The sequence below is a fragment of the Tripterygium wilfordii genome, chromosome 20 (genome assembly GCF_013401445.1).
Source record: "Tripterygium wilfordii isolate XIE 37 chromosome 20, ASM1340144v1, whole genome shotgun sequence".
Classification (NCBI taxonomy): domain Eukaryota; kingdom Viridiplantae; phylum Streptophyta; class Magnoliopsida; order Celastrales; family Celastraceae; genus Tripterygium; species Tripterygium wilfordii.
In genome coordinates this window covers 594,317-612,353 of record NC_052251.1, presented here as the reverse complement: position 1 = coordinate 612,353, position 18,037 = coordinate 594,317, and the positions used below count along the sequence as shown (strand labels likewise).

Genomic DNA, 18,037 nt, shown 5'->3' with positions numbered 1-18,037 from the left:
TTCAAACGCCTGTAAATGTCAAACTCACGGGCGTGCGTATGAGGGCCGCGTTGTGTATATATCTGTATGCGTGTGTGTTTTACTTTCTTTCTTTTACTTTTTGAGGGTTCGCTTTGTTAGACTGATATGATAATCCATAATCAACCTATTCTCAATCAATAAAGGTATTATCTTAGCGCAAATACTGTTAAATAGGACGCCTTAGAAAAATGAAGTCATACGAATCCGATATATCCCTAATGAACTGAACAATCAAAACCAGACAATATTTATTGATAGACAATATTTGTTGATTTGAGTGGGCCGAGATTTCTAATATATTTTTCTGAAAATTTGTACGTAGGTGAACCATTTTCAACGATTGAAGTAGCTGAAGCTCGGGTTAATGGAGGAGCACCATTGAAGTGTTCAGCTGACGAAGAGTGCAGGGACAAAAGCTTTACATGGGAACACTGTCCATTGGGTATCAGTCTTTGTGAATCTGGTGTATGCAAGTGCACCAAGAACAAAGGGACTGACTTGAATATAATGTGTACACTCGATAGAGAGTGTAACATTTGTCCTGAAGAGTGCAATGCTCACAAGTGTCACAATGGCAAATGTCTCTGTGTGCAAAAGACTTGCAAATGTGGCAAATTTGAGCGTTAAACGTTAAAAAAAAAAAACCACATGTACTATTATTAATTACAATAATCACCCTGCAAATACTATAAAACGTTCTTATGGGCTTTGATCCAACTTATCTTATCGTCAGGTGAGAAATTTCTGTATACGTAAAACTGATTGCTTGAGTTTAGGTTTATATTGAATGTTTAAATTATAAGTCTCTTTTTTTTTTTTACTCTTTTTAATTTGTTGCACTCTATCATGTTCAATGGAGGCTCCACCAGAAAAAACAACAATCCAATCACGAGCACATGTCCTGTATTGCAGCTCTGCTCGTGACAATGGGCCCCAGCTTCACCATCATGGGCCTATTAGAAGGGACATTATCCATAACATGCACATCATCATCAATTAAACAAAAGGGAGGTTTTGATAAATGATGTGTTGTTAACTTGTAATGTAGTGGGTTGGCACAATCATCAATCATACACTTGAATTATTATACTAAAATACACCCAACTAGTCCAACCTTGCTAGCTAAGTAAATGAAAAAGTCTTCATCAAGATTCCAGTCTTTGCATTCTTATTTCACACAAGAATAAGTCTTTGCGTTCTTATTTCACATAAGAATCAATCAAGATCAGTATTCAACTACTAATTTAGAAATCAACTCCTAACCATGTGTGTATTGAACTAAAGACCCAATCAATCAACGATGTGTGTAGTAAAGAGCCCGGTACAATATGACACATGTCCTCATTCGCAACATGTGATCGACACTATAGTATGATTTTTTTAGTAACGGGAGAACAATTCAGCGTGTGATCTTTGAACAGTCACTAAACCCAAACTACGGTCATAGTGCAAATCCGTTCAACAGAAAGAATAATCAGTTAGACTATCGTCAAGTGATTCATTATAATGCTATTGCTAGACTATTCTGTTCTACTTTGACGCTTTACTCTGACGTAAAAGAATTTTTACTGGAACAAAGCAACAAAAAAGTGGGGACAATCTTTTTTTCTTCTTCTTTTTTTTTTTAAATTCCTTTTAATAATGAGTTGGTTTGCTGTTTTACACGTGTATTGACATGCGCACGGCATCACGGAAGAAGAGTGCAATTCGAGTGACGTTAGCATTGGTGGACCAGCTACACTGAAGATGAGAGAACCTGATGCCCTCAGTACCACAAACAAGACAGCTGGCGCCCTCACCGGAGTAACGGTCCGAATAATCCAGCTGGTTTCCACCGACAGCGCCTGTTAAGCTTATTCAACCCACCACCACTAACGTGAGCCTCCATGATGGCGCATCTTAGAGTTCTTATCCACGGTATGAATCCGAAATTACAGACAAACCAAACAAAGCGACGAAGACGAAGACGTAGTTCACAAAGCAACAAATGAGAGAAGAAGATAACACACGCGCCGGAAGTGGAAGTAGCTGTTGAGGGGAAAGAGGATACAAACCGAGGACAACGGCCTAGAAATCGGCGATTTTCCGGTGCGAGCGATATCTCGGAGCTGGTTTGTTGACATCTTGTAAGTTCCGGAGACTTCGAATTGCCAAAACATTGCTTCGCCGGAGCTCAGATAAACGGTCGATATTGCTGATTACGGTCGAATCTACAAATTATAGAGCAACGAAAACAACACTACGCAATCAAAAACATTCTTAGAAAAATAAGACACAAAACGAATCTGCAATTCAAACGGCATTATACCTATAAGCTTCGCGGAACGATGAAATCCGTTGAACTGAGCCAAATCTGAAAGGAAAATGAAAAGGCAATGAGTGACGAGACAATAAAGTTATAGAGATAATTAATTCTTACGGCGATCGATGGTCGTGAGAGCGAGGTGTATTCAGTATACTAACCTGACGGAGAGGGAGTGTGGGAGAACAGGTAGAGGACGAGGAAGCAGAAAAGAGTGAGGGCAGGTATGAGGTGGATGAGTTTATCAGGTTTTGGAGGCGGTGATTGAGGCGACGTTGAGAATCGGCGAGGTTTTGCAGTTTTGTGTTCTTCGTCGATGTGATTGTTGGTCAGCACTAATGGAGATGGCAAGTCTTTGCGCTTTAGGTCTTCGTTTGAGAGAGTTTCGGTTTTAGCTTCTCCATGGCTGTGGAGCTTGGTGACTGGTGAGCCCAAAGACTGTCTCTGCATCGTCGTAGGCTCTGGAGAGTACCGTTAGAGAGGGAGACACAGATAAAAGAGAGTTGTTTTTCTGTTTCTATTTGCTTATTTTAATATTTTACATTTTTTACCCGTTTTCTTAATAATTAGTATTTTTAAATATCTTTTTGAAACAATGAGACCGACGTCGATATTTTTTGTCCCTACTATCCCAAATGCTTAGACGGACGTATACGATTTCTTATGAACGCCACATGCTTCGTATGAAATTGCATGAATATTGAATCCTCAATTTTTGGGATAGTTGAGATAAAAAAAATACTAAAATCCTTAACATTTGCGTTATTACATTATTAAAAAGTGAGTGATGGTATTGATTTGGGTGCCCCTGCATTTTTTCAGTTTTTGACATAAATTAAATCTATCGGTTGGTTATTGTCTATTTTTTTTGGATTTCGATCGATTTTTCCAATCAATTCTTTAAAGAAATATGTAAATTTTTTTGGTCGATTCTTAATTGATCAAATACGGATTTGTTTAAATTCAACAAGTAAATCGAACAATAATCTAATCCGAGTGAGGGTCCGAACAAGCTTTCTGTGTTTGGACCCGATTTTTTTTTCATGTTTAGACCCGGATTTTGGACATATAAGTTATGTCTAAATTTGATTTAATCCGGGTCGGACAAATTTGATCAACCGAACTAGACAGAATTTTGCTACCCTATTGATTTGGTAAAGGTAGGAGCAAGTTGGGTTCAGTATTTCAGACAAGTCAACTAAGCCTAAGTGATCCTGGGCTTTGAAGTCCATCTCCGGCCCAATCAAAAAGCCCTAGCCCATTAGTTTGGCGAGATTCTTTTAGCCCATAATTATAACCTGGACCCGAGCCCTAAACACTGGGCTTAGTGGCTTACGAAGACCGCCTCAATCACAGGTACGGAAACAGAAATCTAACGGCCCAGATTCAATTAGAAAACCATATTTCAACGGATACGAAACCTGTTATTTCTGGCGGCTTCAAGGATCTCCACGTCGACTTCTCCTCTCTCCCTCTCTCGTTCACGGAGCCAGGCCTGCGGAATCAGACTCTGTTTGGGACAGTTTTCTGTCTGCGGACTGTCAATCCTTGATTGCCGGGTCCTCCTATCCGCCTTCGGTTTGTTACGGTTCGAAGAAGGAGCTGTACCTTAGCCTCTGCGAGCAGACTCTCCTCATAGACGGTGGGGCAAAGGTAACATCTGTTCTCAATTCCTGAATCATGGAATCAACAATTTGTGGCAGAAACCGAATAAATTATTCGTCTCGATTAATAGCCATTTAGGAAATTTTTTGTTCTCTTTTATTCTATCATTTTTTTTCCCGATAGAGTTGACGAGATATGGCATGATTGGCAAGAATTGATTGTATTCTTTCGCCCCGGGGGGGGGGGGGGGGCGCTAGTTATAACTTCTTAACGCATGTTTGGTTCTGTTTTCAATTTTTGTTTGAGTTTAGCAATTGTGTTTTCTTTTTTATTTTAAGATCTTTTGATAATTTTGATATGGCATGATTGGGAAGAGATTGATTGTATTCTTGCATGTGTGTGGTTGTTGTGAAGGCATCTGGTTATCCCACCTCCGGGCCTGAGCTCTGCTTGAGCGCACTCAGCCAGCTTCGTGACTTTGCTTAACTTCCAGTGTTGCAAAGGGATAACCTTTCACTATCTATTTGGTGATTTTCTTTTGAGAATTTTATACTATTTCTTTTTATAATCTGGATTTTTCATTCTAGTAAGTTTGGTCTCTAGAATTGGAAGAGCCATCTCTGGATAATATACTGTTGGCAAGTGATTTTGGATTGTCATTGGTGTGGATCTTTCCTTATCAACTTGGTCAATTTCTTGAGTCTGAGGGGTTGTTGCCATTTAAGCTCCCCAGTGACAAACCCATCTGTGTGACTGATTAAATGTGACGCTGAGTGGCAGTTGATAGGAGAAGGGCTGGCTTGTATGGCTGGCTGGTGATGAAATGAGATAGCTTATAGAGATGCTTGTATTGGTGGTGTCCTGGACCATTACAAAATGCATATTCTAACTGCCAGTGCTGTTTTCTCTGAAGGCAGTTAGAATATGTAGGCTTGAGTTATCATTAGCTTGGGTGTTTCTAGTGCTTTCATGAGACTTGAGACTCGAGAGGCTTGAAAGCACATTTGTTGATTTGTTCACTGCATTACCCAAATTTTGACATCTTTTTCTCTACTTGGGCCTACTACCACTACGATCCATACTTGGTTGGGCCAAAGATGTTCGTGTTCTAACCAAGCTTATTTAGAGTTTAGACCTCTAAACTAGAACCCTACTCTCCTGGTGTCTTCAGTTCTGTTAGCCTGTAAACACTCAAGAACTCAAAGCAACCGAAAGAGAGCAAATCAGAACAATAATGGCAATCTATCGAGCGGTTGGAAGGAATTGGTTAACGAGAGGCTTGTTGACTATATCGAACAATCCCTTACGCGTTTGCATAGTTGACAGTGGACCTGCTGGCTTTTACACAGCCGAGAAGGTAACACGAACTCATACACATACTCAAGTATGCATGGGTTGTAGTTGATGTTGAGTTGTTGACATTGTTTTTGCTTTTGAATTGTTATGTTAGATGTTGAAGGCTCATCAAGAAGCTGAAGTTGATATCATTGATTGGTTGCCGACGCCATTTGGATTAGTTCGTTCTGGCGTTGCACCGGATCATCCCGAGACGAAGGTGAGATTCTTTTACTCTACGATTAACGATTCTTATGAGCTTGTTTTATTTTAGAATGAAACAATTGTTTTCTGTTTGTGTAAAACATAATGAAATTCCCTTATTTGAGCTTACTTTTACCAGAAAACTTGTAACAGATTGTTATTAACCAATTTTCACGGGTTGCCAAACATGAACGATGCTCATTCTTCGGAAATGTCACTCTTGGATCTTCAGTATCTCTGGGGGAGCTTCGTGAGCTTTACAATGTGGTAAGATGTTGATGTATTTGTTCATCTGAGCTGAACATGGCATTTACATTTCTTGTGTTGGCGTGCCTTTTATGTGTCATATACTTATTCATTTATTTAATACGGAATTGAGCAGGTTGTGCTTGCCTATGGTGCTGAAAGTGACAGATTTCTTGGAATTCCAGGAGAAGTACGTCCAATGAAGATAGCATTATTTCAAATTATGTACTTCTTAAGCATCAGATATATTAGTAATTCTAGCCTTTATATATTTGATGGTATGACATGCAGTGATGGTCAATGTTGTGGTAGATTGTATTCTCGTGGTTTATCCTTTCACTGGATTTCTTTTTGCAGGATTTGAAAGGCATATACTCTGCTAGAGAATTTGTGTGGTGGTACAATGGGCACCCAGACTTCAAGAACCTAAATCCTGACTTGAAGAGCACTGAATCAGCTGTCATTGTTGGTCAGGTATTTCATATATTGTAGTTTACTATCAAGCCAAATTACTGGTAGAATCATTAGTGTTAGAAAGTTGCTGGAATTAATTGAGTTAGAGGTCTTTAAAGCTACATTTTGCATCTGATGTGTTTGCTAAAAAAATGGTATTACATTTCCCATTTCTTTTTGCACCCTTGTTAAGGGATGTACTTCCTTAGTTGGTATGATAAATAAATGATCACCTGCTTTATTTTCAGGGCAATGTAGCTCTTGATGTTGCTCGTATCCTTTTACGACCAACTGCAGAGTTGGCAACAACCGATATTTCCAAACATGCTTTGAGTGGTCTAGAGGAGAGCTCTATAAGGTATCTTGGCTAACCGTTTCGAGTAGCTACTACATGTATCTATGACTAGTTTATTCTATTTTCAATTTTTCATGGTTAGTCTCTCTTTTTTTTTGCATCAATTGGTTTTCATACTCATTGTTACGAATAAACTATTCAGGAAAGTGTATCTGGTTGGAAGGCGTGGTCCAGTCCAAGCAGCATTTACCACAAGAGAGCTCCGTGAAGTTCTTGGTAATTTCTGGCATCCTTTAGTCATGTATACCAATATTTGTCTCTTTTGATTATTCTCTTTATGTTTGTCTCTTGATATTATTTTGGTGGCCATTTAGTACTGGACTGTTTTTTTAGCTGTCTGACTCACTTCATCAGATATCCAATTTATGACATAATTTTGCATTGGAACCCCTGAACCCTCCACTCCTCAACCACCGCATACTTTGGTTGGCTGATTCTTATTATCAAGAGTTTGTTTTTCTAATTCCTGAACAGATCTTCTTGATCCTTGCCCTCTAAGTAAGGACTAAGACATTGGAAGAATTGGTCAAAAGAATTTAATGTGAGACTTTTTATACTCTATGTAGTGCTCCATGCTGCTTCTTTTTTTTATTGATTAAATGATTGTCAAAACTTAATGAAACATTTTAATAAACTGTTTACTACATGTTTATCTGAATAGTTTTATCACTTAAATTATGGCTTCAAGTGCTTTGGAGTCTGAACGTTCATTTATTATTGCAGCCTTGAATATTATAGTTACTATGAAGTTAGTGAAGTTTGTTGACTACCATAGCTGTGTTGCTTTTGAAAACATCAAATCTTTCTTCTGCATTTACCCAAAACTACTTTATATACGCTAACCACATTCAGTTGTCTTTCTTTAGTGTCAAGTAAACCCTAATTCTTTTATCATATAACATACTCAGAACTGTTATATCAATAGAACATTCCATTCATCTCATAGGAAGGCATCCAATATTTTGGTAATTACAGAAGACTTGGAATCTAATTGCAGGTATTAAAAACTTAAATATTGGCATACAAGAAGCTGATTTATATAGAGCCCCAGCAGATGAGGTATGGAAATTTCCACATTTCTGATTGCCTCCTTATAATAGTCTATGTGATGATATTTTTTCATATGAAACAATTTTCTTGTATTTTGCCATGCTTAAATCTTTGAACTACTTTGTTTTTCTGGCTACCTTTTGGACTTGCAAGAATGCCAGGGATACCGACCCTTGTTTAAAATTTATTTCTATTTCTTCCTTTTTTAGTGTCTAGTCTTTCTATTGATGTGTCCTGTATCATGATGTTCTTTGCAAAGGAAGAACTGAAGAAAAATCGAATTCAGAAGCGAGTTTATGAGCTGCTCTCTAGAGCAGCCACCTCAGGATCTTCCGAGCTTAATCCATGTCAACGCGAACTTCACTTTGTTTTCTTCAGTAAACCTGATAGGTTTCTTGAATCAGATGATAGTAGTGGACATGTTGCTGGTGTGCATTTGGAGAAGACTGTTCTCAAAGGTACTTTTTCCTTCTGGAGTTGTTTGTACCATAGGAACATATATGCCAATTTCCATCCTGGGTATATTTTCTTTGGATGTTGATGTTGTGCAATGCATAGCGAAACAGATGTCCACAAAAGCATTGTATAAGTTAGTTGAATGTATGGATTTATCACCCAATTGGCTAAATGCTGTGGATAAACATGAATAAGATAATAGGTTTTCATCCAATTTTAGTGTTACAAATTACAACTTGGCGTTTTGGGGGTCGTACAAAGGATCCATCTCAAAGCATTTCATAACAGAATGTAATGATTTCATGACCATGTGATGTCCAGCTGCTAATGTGTGTTGCTTGACAATTTGCAGGTGTAAGTCCTGGGAAACAGATTGCTGTGGATACCGGACAATTTGAAGATAGACCATGTGGGTAATAGTTTTGGATATCATACTTTGACTATTAAATATTACATCCAATAAGATGTGAGCCTTGTAACTAGTTCTTCGATGGGGCTTGATTGTTACTGTTACAACTCTATGGGATTGGCAGGAATACACTATTCCTTTTCCAAAAAAGAGCATTTATTTGGTACATAGAAAAGAGACCATTGGTTCTCTTGTCATTGTTGAATGTTGACATGATTGTGATGATCTCAAGCCTGGATGATGGATGGAATTAACCACTCTTTATGAGTCAGAATTCCCTTAGGAAGAAAACATGAAGCTTTGGTGAAGAATCTGATGGGACCCGACATGAATGTCCTTTATTCGTTTTTTTATTCAACCTAACAAGGCTTAGGTGCTGACTGCACCATGACAATGTGCCTTTTCTCGTTGCAGGATGGTGCTGAAGAGTATTGGCTACAAATCAGTGCCAGTTGATGGTTTGCCATTTGATCATCAGAAAGGTAAATTGAAAGAATGATATGGCCATTATCCTTGAATTCCGCATCCTGTTTATTGTGTTGGGATTTGAGAATCTATTTTTCTATGTGAAACTGATGAATATGCTTTTAGGCTTTTAGCTGAGTGGAATGTTTGCCAGACGTCTCAAAGTGTGCATTCAATTTAACTTCATTCGTTTATAAATTCAATAGATCCTAGATAAAATCTCAAGCTCCAGAAAATTGGAAATTTTTTTATTTTCTTTATCTGCACCCCTTTCCTCCTTTATAGCATTTTAAGCATTGTGCCCATGTGAATTCTTATGCCAGAGCTATGGTTCTCTTTGTAGTATGTATGTAGCTCCCTTCTTTTGTCTCCTTAATATTTCCAAATTTTGGTCGGCTAAAGAATTTAAAGGAGATTCAGAGCCTGCCATCATTGAATAAGGATGCAAAAATTTGCTACCTTCTGCTCAATGTTGAATTGTAATTTACAATACTGGTCCTAGTGCTCAATATTGATCTTGTATCTTATTGTACAGGTGTGGTTCCTAACATCAGAGGTCGAGTTCTCGGTAACACTTCAGGAGATCCTGCACTGTGTGAAAACGGATTGTACGTTTGTGGCTGGTTGAAGAGAGGGCCTACAGGGATTATTGCGACAAATCTCTACTGCGCTGAAGAAACTGTATGTAGTATTCTATTGCCTCCCACATACAATTGTGGTTGCACACATATCACTATTTTTCATACTCAAACCATGTGTAAATGCAAGTATCTGGGTTGTGGTTTTACGCGTTGCTTATTGAACTTGATGACATGTAGGTTGCAAGCATATCGGAAGACCTTGAACAAGGAGTACTATGGTCCTCATCTAGCTCGTTAAAGCCTGGCAGAGAGGGGCTCCATCAGTTGCTTAGTAATCGAAATGTTAGATTCGTGACATTCAACGAATGGGAAAAGATCGACAATGAAGAGAAGAGGCGTGGGAGCTCGAGTAGCGAACCTAGAGAAAAATTAATCTGCTGGGAAGAACTACTGAAATCTGCCACTTAATAAATCGATCGCACCGTGGATACAACTTTTCTTAAGCTGGATTCTCCAAGCAGAGCTCACCTGTACCTGTTTGTTTCATGGCTAGTTCTTCCTGTCCTTGTGTAATTATCTTACTTTTTTATATTCTTGTTAATCTATGTTTTGATGGATTTTGATAATTTCAATGCTAGCATCCATGGCCTGATTTTTGGCTGATGGTTTGTTCTTGAAAATTAGAAAGAACATCAACAGTTTCAGCTGGCGCACTCTCTTTAGCTATGAACAAATATTCTCTCCCCATTTGCCAGACGATGAAGGTGAAGCAACATTTTTTAAATTTTATTTTATGGAGATGAAGATGAAGTACTTAAGTGCCGATTAAAATCCAAGAAAAGCCATGGGTAGGGGGTGTTAGGGGAGGAGGGGTGATAGGATTCCGCATTGCGGAGAATGAGGGAGGAGTGACAATAGATGAAGAAATTTAGAGGAATTTTCCTATGTGCACTTTAAATACGCACCACTTTTTAAGGGTGCGGACGAGTGAAATGACAAGTGGGTCTCACTGTTTTGGAGCCACATGTTTCAAATCAACGGTTAAAACATAGGTGCGTATTTAAAATGCGCAAATTAAGTGTTTATAGGAGAATTCCTCGGGAGATTTATAGCCTAACTCGCTAAGATCAATTTTTTGGACACAAGCAAAGATGTTAAGCCTCTGGAAGAACAAATCCGTGCAGGTTTAGGCTTGCTGGTGCTGCAAAGCTATCCAGAGTACAAATACAATTATTGGGGCCTTTGATTTTAACGAAATGGGCTACTCTTTCAAGTTAGCCCCGTGTATGAGACCCTAAACGCCATGGGCCCATTGGTAACCCGAAACCCAAAACACAAAGGTTAAGCCCATCAGGGGTTCAATCAATGGGCTTTTGATTTTGATAAAATGGGCCAGACTCTTCCAAGTTGGGCTTTTCTCTGAACACCTGAGCTGCTGCGAAGAGGATTTTCTGACTCTATAAAACTCAAGAGGAGAGAGTCGTTTGATCGGGAGAAAGGAATCGGCAGCGAAGGTTGATCTTGGCTCGGTTCGGTTTCGCCGGGGTTAGAGGACTCGATCGGGAGGGTTTTGAGGACTCAATCGGGCGAGTTGATCTGCATCCACACAGGTTTGCCAAAACTTGAGAACTGTATTGTAAAATCAAGAAGTATATTTTTCTTAAATTAATGATTCAGGCCCTTGTCTTTTGATTTGTTACTCTAATCTCTGATACCCATGAACCCCAACTCCTCATTCTGACTCTCTTGTACTTCTTCATCTTCCTGAACGATGACGTTGTTGTTGCTGGTGATGAATTTGTTGATGTTGAAAACAATTCCTTTGATGGGTCTGGTTGGATTTTCTGCTGTGTCTTCACCATTGAAAGGGAAAGTGAACAAAATGTGATTCTCTCTCTTCTAAATTTTGTCGGGGAAGTGATGGAAAGTGTATTAATTTTCCTTTACAACGTTCATATCATCCAGCTCTATTAAGCATTAATCAACATCCATTTCTGTTCATAGTATTTGGCAACCATTATGAAGAATTTTCACTTTTGTTTTGAATCACAGGCAGTGAAGCACAAACACCATAATGGAATTAGCTGACCGGGCAGTTGGATTTATGTTATCTTTTATCAGCTTAACCATCTTTACCTACTATACACTTTGGATCGTTATCTTGGTGAGTAGTCCATTGTTTTGCCAGAAAACTTTACATTATACCTTTTATGGATCTGCATATTAATTTTGTTTGCTTATGCATTACGCTTTTTGCAGCCATTTGTAGACCATGATCACTTCATCCATCAGTATTTCCTGCCCCAAGAATACGCCATACTCATACCTGTATTTGCTGGTGTGCTGCTGCTATGCTTTTTATGCATATTTGTCGGGTTTGTGATGCTCAAATCAAAAAAGAAAAAGGCCTGATTCTCTTAAATTTCATGTTATTTTCTTTTCCCATTTTTATTTCCAGATATAAAGATGTTCTAGATATATAAACAAAATTATTCACCTTTTGTTGTTAAGAATACCAATTTAGTTTTGCAGTGAAGAAATAGCTTTGAAGGTTCTTGCTTTTGTATCTTGACTGTAACTTACTGTAGCCTTCAAGTCAATGCTTGCCAAGCTAGGCAGCACCGACTTGGATACGGCCCACAAGATGTGGGTACGGGGACACAACGCTCCGCAAATCCTCAAAGAGTCCAGGATGCAGGGGACTCGTCAAATAAAAAAAAAATTATATTAATGGAAAGTTTCATTCATATGAGTGCTTTGTTTCTCAAATATTAGCTTCATTATTAGTTTTTCAAAGTATGAGTTCTAGCAGTTTCATTGGTTCTTGGATAGTCTTGGCCCTTATAGATGTACCAGGAGAGATTATTATTTGGGTTTATAGATTCTGTGATTACATATTTTATGATATTTTGACGAGTCCACCCTGAGATTGAATGGTAGGACACGGAGAGACCGAGTCCGATACGTACTCAAGAGAGTCTAGAGCGAATCGGACTCGGACTCGGACTCGTCATGCTTTATGGCAAGTCCGTGCTACCTAGTGTACCATCATTGTTATATGACACTTTGCAAAATGGTTGGTAGAATGTGAAACCTTGAATTATATAGGTATCGATGGTTGGTATAAATCCTTACTTGGCGTTGGTATGGCCAGTAAAACCATTCATATAAAAGCACATTTCAAGTTATATGATTATAGAATTGAAATGCTTGTAACAAACTCTGTAGCTTAAGCATTGTGTAATTACACGTTCGTTACAGCTGTTTACCAAGTTCAGCAACTTGACAATAACCTAGTTGGTTCTCTCTCCGAACTTAGGGATCTTATCCGAGTTCGGGAGTTTGAACCAACATGTTGATTTGTAGAATCCCAATTTCGCATACATGTCTCACTTCCAGCCCAAGTCCCTACCCGTATGGTCTTTAGCCCAGTCACCAACATGGTGCAATATGGCGGGCTGGGTGGTTTTTCCGTCTAAGATTCAAAGAGACTTCAATGTAAATGTCAGAGACTCGTAACAACAATAAAGGAACTTCAAAAGCTCAATTTTTTCATGCTCAAATCTCCTAATAAAGGTATCTTCACCATTTACAATAAACATTCTTCCTTTACTATTTTTGACATTAAACGTGAAGGAGAATATACATTCCATTCATACTTAACATATTGCAGAACTTACCTGCCTCTACTGATCTAAAAGAGGACTTCCTTCTTTAGCTAGCACAAAAAGACCACCATCCCCTCTTGAGATACGAAGATCCTTGTCGAGGTACGTAATAAGAAGCCAGGACCTGGACCTATTCCCTGGTATGGGAACCTTAAGAGGCGGCTGCCCAGAAATGGCTCTTGAAATACTTGCTACTGCCTCCTGCAGAGGACCAAGAGACTGCTGAACAGGCGACAGATTTATGGTCTGCCCAAATATATCCAAATTTCCTGGAAGATCGACGCTTGATTTTATCTCTGGAGGTTGCAGGATGCCTTCCTTAAATTCAACCTGAAAATTTGAAAGCCGGAAAAGTAACTTTTTAGATCCCACCTGTCCATTCTTAAGAAATTCTCTGAAATACATACATACACGCCTTAATCATATAGCATTTTAGGATTAGCTGCATTGCAGCAAAAGTTACAAACACTAAAATACGGTGGGCACCCAACAATTGTACATTCAAGATAATGCTTCTTATTTTTCACAGGAAACTTCAATCCTTTCCAAAGTATTTCACATGCAATGGTTTCAAACCTGGAATTCTCATCGTCATATATAAAAAAAAAGATGGATGTGACTTTCAGAGCAGAAGGCTCAAAGAATGAGCTAAAACCAAGATTATATTCATAAAAAAAAAGGTTTTTCATGAGAAAGAATCGTAGAAATGGATCACATTGAAACCAGTTCGTTGGTATCTGAGTATATTTGTTTTTGAAACAATAGCCCCCTCTTTTACTGGAGAGGACCTTTCAACCAATTCCTACTTGAGCTTGTTCAGAGCACTACCTGGATTCTTGAAGGACTTCGAACTTCAAACGTTGCCGATGCACTGAAAGAGAAAGTGGCAAAAGGACTGGACAATGTTGTGGAGTTCACGATGGAGAGATTTCTAGTGTCAATAGTTTGGCAAATACTTTTCACTTTCAAAAGTGGAGTAACACCAACTGCCAGAAGAGGCAACAGCTCAGAAAATGCAGTATACCTGAGCAATTACTCATAAAGTTAAAAAGGCAAAATTATGATCAAGCATAGCCAAAAGAATTGAAAGGCATGCAACAAATGTAATATAAGTGGGAAAAGAAGGAAGTGGTATAGTCTAAACTGCCAATACGAATTACATTTTATGTTTATTTGGATTATAGGACAAGGAAACAGTACTTGGGTTTCATGCTTTGTGGAAGTAGAATAAGTGAACAAGGTTTTCTTTAAATCCATTACAATGTCTTGATAGGATATTGTCAGCAGATATCTCTGTAAAGAAATCTATTATAGACAAATGGCCATAACAGCCCATCAGCCACTCCATAATGTGTGTAATAAAATATAAGACTAGCGAACATCATTTGTTGGCCTTCAATAATACCATTACAGAGTAGCATGAATTTCCATATCATAGGCAGTTATGCACATAATTTGCAAACATGATAACAATAAATATTCAGGCTAATCCTTGTTATGGAAGAAGATAACAGGAAAAAAAAATAACAATACACACAAATATAGTATCCTACAGACTACAGTGATACCCTGTCAATTCTACTGTCAAAACATCGTAAGCTCGCATATTTATTAATGCCAATTTAACTTGAAGGCAGCAAAAGGAATCCACTTCCACTAGAACTTTTCCCTATTCCGGCTAATCCTTGTTATGGAAGAAGATAAAAGGAAAAAATTACAATACACACACAAAACAACAGTGATACGCTGTCAATTCTACTGTCAAAACATTGTTGGTTCGCTTATTTATTAATGCCAATTTTAACTTGAAAGCAGCAAAAGGAATCCACTTCCACAAAGCTATAATTTTTCCCTATCTTAGAATTACCAGTGAATCAAATCCAATTTTCTTTCAGCTCATTTTTAAATGGTATAATTTCAGAATACCCACATCATGCATGGACGTACTAAACCATCTTTCAAGACATTGAAGAAAATTGCATTGCACCTTGGTTGATTTCTCACATATGCAAAAAAAAAATATATGCACATCCGTATACTGATATAAGCATACCAACCATGATCGGGGACAAAAAATATTGAAAACTGAAAACAAATGACAATCCCCAATTGAAGAAACTGAACTTACAACAAAACCCAGTTGCCATCAAGAATGTCACTGGCATCCACCGGTGCTGGAGTGGGGTTCAACGCCTCCAACTGATTAACCAGCTCTAGAACCTCCCCCCGCACCTCTGGGCTGGCCCGGAACCCAATATCCGTCCCATAAACCGTATCCGCCAAACCCCTCTTCAAGTCCCCGAGTCTGTCCTCTTCCTCCACAATCACGCTCTTCCCAGACGCAGGGGTTCCGTTAGGCGCTGAAACGTACTCTTCCTGCCACTCGTCCTCATTCCTAGGAGGATCCGAATCCGATAACCTCGTGGTCTCGATCTCGGGCTCGGTCTTCTCGCCCCACTCATCCCTTATACTAACGGACTTTTCACCCCACTCATCGTCAGAGACTCTCGCGGGAGAAGGGGAGCTCGGATTTGGGTCAGAGTTTCTGTTTGAGGTCTGGTAGGGGTCGTCTTCCGGGTCTGGTGTGAAGTTGGAGAGTGATGACTGGAAAAGGAGAGAGGGAAATCGGGTTACTCTGCGTTGTGTGATTGTTGTTGCGAATGCAAGGGGCTTATTCGGGTTGACCCGGAAGGGGATGGATCGGGTATTGGCGGAGAGGTGGGAGTAGGGAAGGAGTGCTTTGGGGGTGTCGGAGAAGACGATGGAAGAGCCGGAGATGAAGGAGAGCGCCATTCCCGAGATTTTTTTGTGTACGCGGTGAGCGAGTGATTCATGTTTCTTATTGCCATACTACTACATATACATGGTGGGCTTAAGCCCACAACAAGTCCATTGGACGGACAGCCCATTTGGCTATATCATGGTTAGCCCATTTGCTTATCTAATGGACCATGTGAGCCCTCCAAGACAGAAAGAGAGACAGAGAGAGAGGTCATGGAGTGGTTAGGGATCGAATGAAGCTGAAGAGAAAAAAAATGAGAGACTGTGTGTTATTTTTCTTCATGTTGCTCTCTCAAGATCATACATAGTATTGGTTCTTGTGAATACATTGGGTTCGTAGGACTTTGTTTCTCCCAAATCTAACTACTAAATGGCCAAATCCATGGGTTAAAGCCCAACTCACTTAAATTTAAGAAAATGCCTAATTGACAAGTCAGGGGTGAACTTGCGCTAAATTAAGAGTATTTATGATCTACACATTTTTCGATATGGGATTCTACCCGCTGTTGATACTACTGCCTCAAGCGGAGGAGTGGATTCGTGCAACAAGGCTACAACACCCAATAAGCAATAGTAAGGCAAAATTACCTAAAAGCTCCCTATTTCTTTCCCTGCCAAGAAGGAGTATGATGGGAAAATCAAGTCAAATTGGCGTGGGAATAGAGGGGATTTTATGGGTAATTTGGTGGTAGTAGAATAGTAGTAGTAGTAATGCACCTGTTTTGTAGGTAATGAAATTAATGAATGGTAGGTATGTGTAAATAGAAGGAGTCAAGAACGAACCAGATGAGACCCATTGCTTTTAAAGAGACTGGACGGCCTAACCACTAACCAGTCAAGGCAAGGTACGTAGTGTGGTTCGGGTATTGACTTCTCCTTATTGTCGGCCTCATTTTTCCTATTATTCTTGTTTTCCACTTTTGGGATTAAATGCCATGCATGCACGCATGATGTGTACTGTTAAATGCAACACAATTTATATTTTTGTGTCCATCTTCCATGTCATTATATGTGTTTGCTGTTAAATTTACCATGTAGAAATTTTTTGTTCGTGCATGCTTAACAGTCTGAGTTTAAACGCATGTCAAATTGTCGAGAGAGCAAACATAAAATTTTGTTAGTTACAAATTGTCTTTTTAGTTGTAGACATGGGCCTTTTGTGCATGTTAAGTTGGGCCTATTCTTGTAAAATATGGGCTGCGGAAAAGCCCAATGGAGCCCCTTTTATTTCTCTTCTCTCTATACCCGTTTTGACGTTTTCGTTAAGGATTAGAGTATAGCATAATGTTTAGATGGAATTGGTATTGGGTACATGTCCGTAGGCCCACTATGAAATTTGAAGTACATTTGGATTTTGTCTGATTTGATGAAAGACTACAACCGTCAAATCCCATAGCTCAACCTTGGACAGGCATGGAAACTACCAAGATGGAGTACGGTAGGGGTAGAGGAAATTTTCAATGGGGTGGTGAAATCCCTAGATATCGAAAAGAACACCAATGACCAAGGTACTTTGCTGGGCCAACACTGACACTAAGAGACGAGAGGTGGGGAGCGAATGGGATTAGAGTCATTAGACACCCAATAGTTCTAGTTATTGTAAAACAATGGATATTAGGCGTTGTGTACATCGACTCGATCCGTTTAGTGATGTAGTTAATGTCTTAAGTATCCCGTTTAGAGAGTATGTTCACAAGAATGAAGCTCAAAGGAATTTACAAGGACCCGCATAGATTGGGGAACATGTGATTTAATTCGATTCGACAAATATAGTTTCGCGTAGCAAAGATTCTGTGCAAAGGAATCAACAACTCGTACAGAAGTCATTATTACTACTATTTATTTGGACTTGATCAAGCCCAAAAAAGGGTTCAGGTTGGAAGTCAATGTCTTTGCCTAGCAACAACATTGATATATTCCGATTACCAGTCAAATCTTAAAAATGTAAATTCATTATGTGATAGGGATGTTTAATTATTTAATTGGAATATTAATTAGCTCTTAATGGATAAATTATGAATGAATTATTGTCTTAATTAGTGGATAAATGTCGAGTGAATTATTGCTTTAGTCGTTAACTATTTCTTAAGAACTTGAATGTGCTAC

General features: G+C 38.9%; 4 protein-coding genes across 7 annotated transcripts; 2 read left to right on the top strand and 2 right to left on the bottom strand.

Annotated features, from left to right (window-relative positions):
• Positions 1-1,570: 1,570 nt before the first annotated feature.
• On the bottom strand, positions 1,571-2,837 carry LOC119986576. The gene is made up of 3 exons (XM_038831196.1): positions 2,485-2,837; positions 2,330-2,374; positions 1,571-2,231 (listed from the first exon to the last, which is right to left on the bottom strand). The coding sequence occupies exons 1-3, from the start codon at positions 2,771-2,773 to the stop codon at positions 2,089-2,091; spliced, it is 477 nt and encodes a 158-aa protein (XP_038687124.1). The 5' UTR covers positions 2,774-2,837; the 3' UTR covers positions 1,571-2,088.
• A 924-nt stretch (positions 2,838-3,761) lies between these two features.
• LOC119986565 (NADPH:adrenodoxin oxidoreductase, mitochondrial-like) lies at positions 3,762-10,229 on the top strand. 3 transcript variants are annotated; one of them, XM_038831177.1, is made up of 15 exons: positions 3,762-3,976; positions 4,343-4,455; positions 5,100-5,285; positions 5,379-5,483; positions 5,621-5,734; positions 5,850-5,903; positions 6,071-6,187; positions 6,415-6,524; positions 6,664-6,737; positions 7,519-7,580; positions 7,831-8,029; positions 8,380-8,440; positions 8,851-8,918; positions 9,437-9,582; positions 9,720-10,229. In XM_038831177.1, exons 3-15 carry the CDS (start codon positions 5,163-5,165, stop codon positions 9,948-9,950), a joined length of 1,464 nt encoding a protein of 487 aa, XP_038687105.1. In that variant the 5' UTR covers positions 3,762-3,976; positions 4,343-4,455; positions 5,100-5,162; the 3' UTR covers positions 9,951-10,229. The 3 variants fall into 3 exon arrangements, with proteins under 3 accessions (XP_038687105.1, XP_038687104.1, XP_038687106.1); XM_038831176.1 differs by lacking the exon at positions 4,343-4,455 and having other exon boundaries at positions 9,720-10,228; XM_038831178.1 differs by lacking the exons at positions 4,343-4,455; positions 7,519-7,580 and having other exon boundaries at positions 7,835-8,029; positions 9,720-10,228.
• Positions 10,230-10,935: 706 nt separating this feature from the next.
• LOC119987310 (dolichol-phosphate mannose synthase subunit 2-like) lies at positions 10,936-12,046 on the top strand. 2 transcript variants are annotated; one of them, XM_038832183.1, is made up of 3 exons: positions 10,936-11,092; positions 11,535-11,646; positions 11,742-12,046. In XM_038832183.1, exons 2-3 carry the CDS (start codon positions 11,557-11,559, stop codon positions 11,892-11,894), a joined length of 243 nt encoding a protein of 80 aa, XP_038688111.1. In that variant the 5' UTR covers positions 10,936-11,092; positions 11,535-11,556; the 3' UTR covers positions 11,895-12,046. The 2 variants fall into 2 exon arrangements, with proteins under 2 accessions (XP_038688111.1, XP_038688112.1); XM_038832184.1 differs by lacking the exon at positions 10,936-11,092 and adding an exon at positions 11,383-11,411.
• Positions 12,047-13,007: 961 nt separating this feature from the next.
• Positions 13,008-15,979, bottom strand: LOC119987569 (plastid lipid-associated protein 3, chloroplastic). Its single transcript, XM_038832507.1, has 3 exons — positions 15,279-15,979; positions 13,979-14,174; positions 13,008-13,480 (listed from the first exon to the last, which is right to left on the bottom strand). Exons 1-3 carry the CDS (start codon positions 15,941-15,943, stop codon positions 13,169-13,171), a joined length of 1,173 nt encoding a protein of 390 aa, XP_038688435.1. The 5' UTR covers positions 15,944-15,979; the 3' UTR covers positions 13,008-13,168.
• Positions 15,980-18,037: the final 2,058 nt, after the last annotated feature.

Excerpts from the sequence above, each read along its gene's own strand:
- LOC119986576 (XM_038831196.1), bottom strand. The coding sequence starts at position 2,773 with ATGCAGAGACAGTCTTTGGGCTCACCAGTCACCAAGCTCCACAGCCAT. Across the intron at positions 2,375-2,484 it reads CCACACTCCCTCTCCGTCAG|ATTTGGCTCAGTTCAACGGA; the intron begins GTTAGTATACTG and ends TTTTCCTTTCAG. Across the intron at positions 2,232-2,329 it reads TCGTTCCGCGAAGCTTATAG|ATTCGACCGTAATCAGCAAT; the intron begins GTATAATGCCGT and ends TATAATTTGTAG.
- LOC119986565 (XM_038831177.1), top strand. The coding sequence starts at position 5,163 with ATGGCAATCTATCGAGCGGTTGGAAGGAATTGGTTAACGAGAGGCTTG. Across the intron at positions 6,525-6,663 it reads CTAGAGGAGAGCTCTATAAG|GAAAGTGTATCTGGTTGGAA; the intron begins GTATCTTGGCTA and ends TAAACTATTCAG. Across the intron at positions 8,030-8,379 it reads GGAGAAGACTGTTCTCAAAG|GTGTAAGTCCTGGGAAACAG; the intron begins GTACTTTTTCCT and ends GACAATTTGCAG.
- LOC119987310 (XM_038832183.1), top strand. The coding sequence starts at position 11,557 with ATGGAATTAGCTGACCGGGCAGTTGGATTTATGTTATCTTTTATCAGC. Across the intron at positions 11,647-11,741 it reads CACTTTGGATCGTTATCTTG|CCATTTGTAGACCATGATCA; the intron begins GTGAGTAGTCCA and ends CGCTTTTTGCAG.
- LOC119987569 (XM_038832507.1), bottom strand. The coding sequence starts at position 15,943 with ATGGCGCTCTCCTTCATCTCCGGCTCTTCCATCGTCTTCTCCGACACC. Across the intron at positions 14,175-15,278 it reads GATGGCAACTGGGTTTTGTT|GTATACTGCATTTTCTGAGC; the intron begins GTAAGTTCAGTT and ends GTAATTGCTCAG. Across the intron at positions 13,481-13,978 it reads GAAGTCCTTCAAGAATCCAG|GTTGAATTTAAGGAAGGCAT; the intron begins GTAGTGCTCTGA and ends TCAAATTTTCAG.